The sequence below is a fragment of the Pestalotiopsis fici genome (genome assembly GCF_000516985.1).
Source record: "Pestalotiopsis fici W106-1 unplaced genomic scaffold PFICI_Scf_8, whole genome shotgun sequence".
Lineage (NCBI taxonomy): Eukaryota > Fungi > Ascomycota > Sordariomycetes > Amphisphaeriales > Sporocadaceae > Pestalotiopsis > Pestalotiopsis fici.
In genome coordinates, this window is record NW_006917098.1 from 1,692,656 (window position 1) to 1,695,945 (window position 3,290).

The 3,290-nt window shown below is 52.5% G+C and overlaps 1 protein-coding gene across 1 annotated transcript; it reads right to left on the bottom strand.

Moving 5' to 3' along the window:
• Positions 1 to 561: 561 nt before the first annotated feature.
• PFICI_11215 (uncharacterized protein) lies at positions 562 to 3,025 on the bottom strand (the record flags this gene model as incomplete). Its single annotated transcript, XM_007839796.1, has 5 exons — positions 562 to 585; positions 642 to 1,067; positions 1,124 to 2,365; positions 2,571 to 2,764; positions 2,920 to 3,025. The coding sequence occupies 5 exons, from the start codon at positions 3,023 to 3,025 to the stop codon at positions 562 to 564; spliced, it is 1,992 nt and encodes a 663-aa protein (XP_007837987.1).
• Positions 3,026 to 3,290: the final 265 nt, after the last annotated feature.

Below are 3,290 nucleotides of genomic sequence, written 5' to 3' on the forward strand. Positions count from 1 at the left end.
TCACCCAGCGCCGCCCCCAGGGCACTATGCTCCACGCCGTTGTTTGTACAGTAGACAATTCATGTCTTTATTCCCGGCTTTCAACGATGCTACCAATAATGATACAATGTGAGCAGACACTTTGAGAGTATACCCAAGTGCTTTCTTGTGTATAGGGCGAAGTCTGTCCTATGCATCGTTTCTTACATCCTTTCCGTGCCACTGCGACATCCACAGGTGGAATGGACGCGCCTGCTCTCAAAACACTGGCTGGCCCATGCCAGTTGCGTCAAGTATAGCTTGACTTTTCTCCGTCTTCTAGACTGGGTATTGTAAAAATGTGCGCCATAAACGCGGGCGATCAAGGCTTAGGGACATGGTGCTGGTACTCGACCTCTTGTCGGTTTGATATAATGACCTTACATGTTGTTACCGAGCACCCGCTCAGTATGAGAGCAAATGACTTTGCCTGATTTGTGATAGATTCGTCCAAGGTTGAAGTACCGCTTGATGAGGATTTCGCTCGGTTTGATCCAAAAATGTTGTCTTTGAAAATGGCCAGGACAAATGAAAGGAACACGGTCACCGGAAGTTTATGATGGCAAGCTGACGAATGGTTAGCACATCCTGCATGGAAAACTCACAGGCGATTGATAACTTACCCGACTATTGACACCAAATGCAAGCCTTTGGCCTGTCGCATCCCAGGAAAGGCAATGCTCATCTTCCTCATCTGTCTCAGATTGTAGCCGTGGACTTGAAGGATGTGGTATGCGTTCCCAGCTCGCTCTTGGTATGCTGTGATCGCCTACTTTCCAGATCAAGATCTTATCGTGTGTTGCGCCGGCAATGAATGCTCCATCAGGAGTAAATGAAAGGGCGACAATTGGGTCTCCCATAGTCATTGAGCACTTGGGCTTGCCGTCGGTGGATCGAGCATTCCAGATGAAAATTGCGCCGTCTTCACCGGCGGATGCGATAAGCCGCTCGTCATCAGGAGGTGAAGTTTGTAGTGGTTGCCAAGCAAGTGCGGTGATAACTCCGTCATGAGTTCGGATTTCACGTTGACGACCCGTCGAGTCCCATATCTTTTTGCGACTGTCAGCATTCATATCCAGTGGTGTTCTATAAATGGCCGTCTTACCTCGACAAAACCCTGGTCTCCACACGTGGCAGCTAATGATGTCCGCCAATCGAAATGCACCTGCGTCAAATTGTCGCCCTCCCGTGGTTCATATGAATTTTTGATGTCGATCGAGCCGCTCGTGTCGTCGCACGTTAGGCACTTCAATAGTTGCCCACCGGCAATGACAAAATCGTTCTCGTTCACCCAAGCGACGTCGAGCATCGTGTTGTGGTCCTTGACGACATAGGACATTGTGCTCAAGGCCGTGATGGGATAGACGGTAATGAGAGCGTCATTGCCCTCAGGCGAGACGGCCAATATCGAAGTATCGTTTGGACTCCAACGGAGTTTGATGACAGGAGCTTCGGGCACCTCGTAGTGATGTACAAGACTGCCATGGACGTCCCAGACGCTAATCTTGCCTTTTCCGTCGGCATCAGTCGCGACGGCAATAGACTTGCCGTCCCAACTCCAGGCCATGGCAGTAACATTTGCCCTGTGGCTGATGCCGTCCATTATCAGGCTGTGGAAGGGTGGGATGGTGCCGTTCACGTGATTGGATGCAGGGTCCTGGTGCTGGTCGGCGGCGGTTGTCGCACGCGAGACGGTCCAAATGCGTGCTAGTGCATCGGTCCCACCAGCCGCCAAGATGGTTGGGTCCTTGGGGTTCCACTGGCAATGCAGCAAAACAGGCGCGTTCTCGCCATTGACTCCCCCTCGGGGCGCTGCTGTGGTCAGCGATGGAGATGAGACGGAGGCGTCTTCAGCGCTCAGGGGAATGAAGATGGTCTCGGTAGTGAGTTCCTGCACCTTTTCGACCTGCGTGCCTTGCTCTGGGCCGTCAGTACGCGGGATCGGGGTCGGCGCTTGTTCGCCTTCCAGGGGGGACGGGTAAGCGTGGTTGTCGCCGCCGTGCTGGCCATCGAGTTCCATGGGGTCCGTAGCTGCATCCACACCAACACCATTTTCGTAGCCATTGCTCAGCCGGGGACGCTTGGTTGGTGAACCGCCGCCGCCGCCATTGACGAGCGCCTGTTGTGACCCTTCCATTTGACGCTTTCGTGAGTTTTCAATCTCCTCAATCGTCTCCTCTTCGCCCTCTGCATCCTCATCCGGGTCGTGCTCCTTGACTTCGGTCTGTCCATCTCCAGCTCCAGCAGTAATACCAGCTGCAGGCCCAGGATGAGGTGGAGGCGCAACTAGCGGACCAAACACCCCTACTTGCGGCACCTCGGCCACTGCCGCTGCATTTTCTTTCTCCTGAAGCAATCACAGTGAAATGTCAGCACCTTGAATCTCATAAATTTTCATGTGCATGAAAATCTCGTGACAGGTCGTTTGTCTGCAGCATGTCTAAATCCATTTCCTACTGCAAAATGCGACCAGCGCCGAGCCCGTATTATTTTTTTCTGGCTAGCGGAAGCGCGAGTAGATTAGAGAGAGAGATTGGCGAGGCACCACTTACCCGTAGCTGCAGTGGCTGCTGCTGCGTTTGTTGTTGTGAATGGGCAAAGTCCCTTTCGAGCGAATTGTAAAGTAGACCTTTATTCAGAACATTTATCAAGGCATGGCTCTTGACATGACGTGCAAAGTCGAGCTGGCGATGCGGTTCTGTCTTGTGCCACTCTTTCTGAAATTTGACCGCTGTCTCTCGATAATCTGCAAGAGTCCGGTTAGTTTTGGGTCACGGAAATCCACAGCAGCATGTGCACCGGCAATGATCTGTGCTGGGGGCCACGGCGCTGCCTGCCCAGCAGCACAGAAAAAAAACCGGCCTGCCGTGCTCCCTTTTCAACTCCAAACTCTCAACTTACTGCCTTCTAAAAGATATCTAGAAATGGACATGTCAATACTGGATTCCTTGCCGTTTTGCAGCGCGCGGATACGGGCAAGACGGTGTGGTTTTTTGGGGGGTTGCATTTTTTTGGGCAGCGCCTCTTGGGGGACGGGTCAAAAACGTACCTCCAAACTAGAAAATTGACTCGGTCAGAGTCGAGGTACTCCTTCATGATGGGCCTTCGGCGTCGTGCCGGTACTTGGACGGGACGGAATTCAGATCCGGGCCTTGGACGTGTATGAGATCAAAGGTGCGCCGAAAGTCTGCCCGTCGGATGGGGCAAAGAGATAGGTGTGTCAACGTCGTGATTTGAAGATGTTGAAAACAAGAGGAATACTACATGAGTGA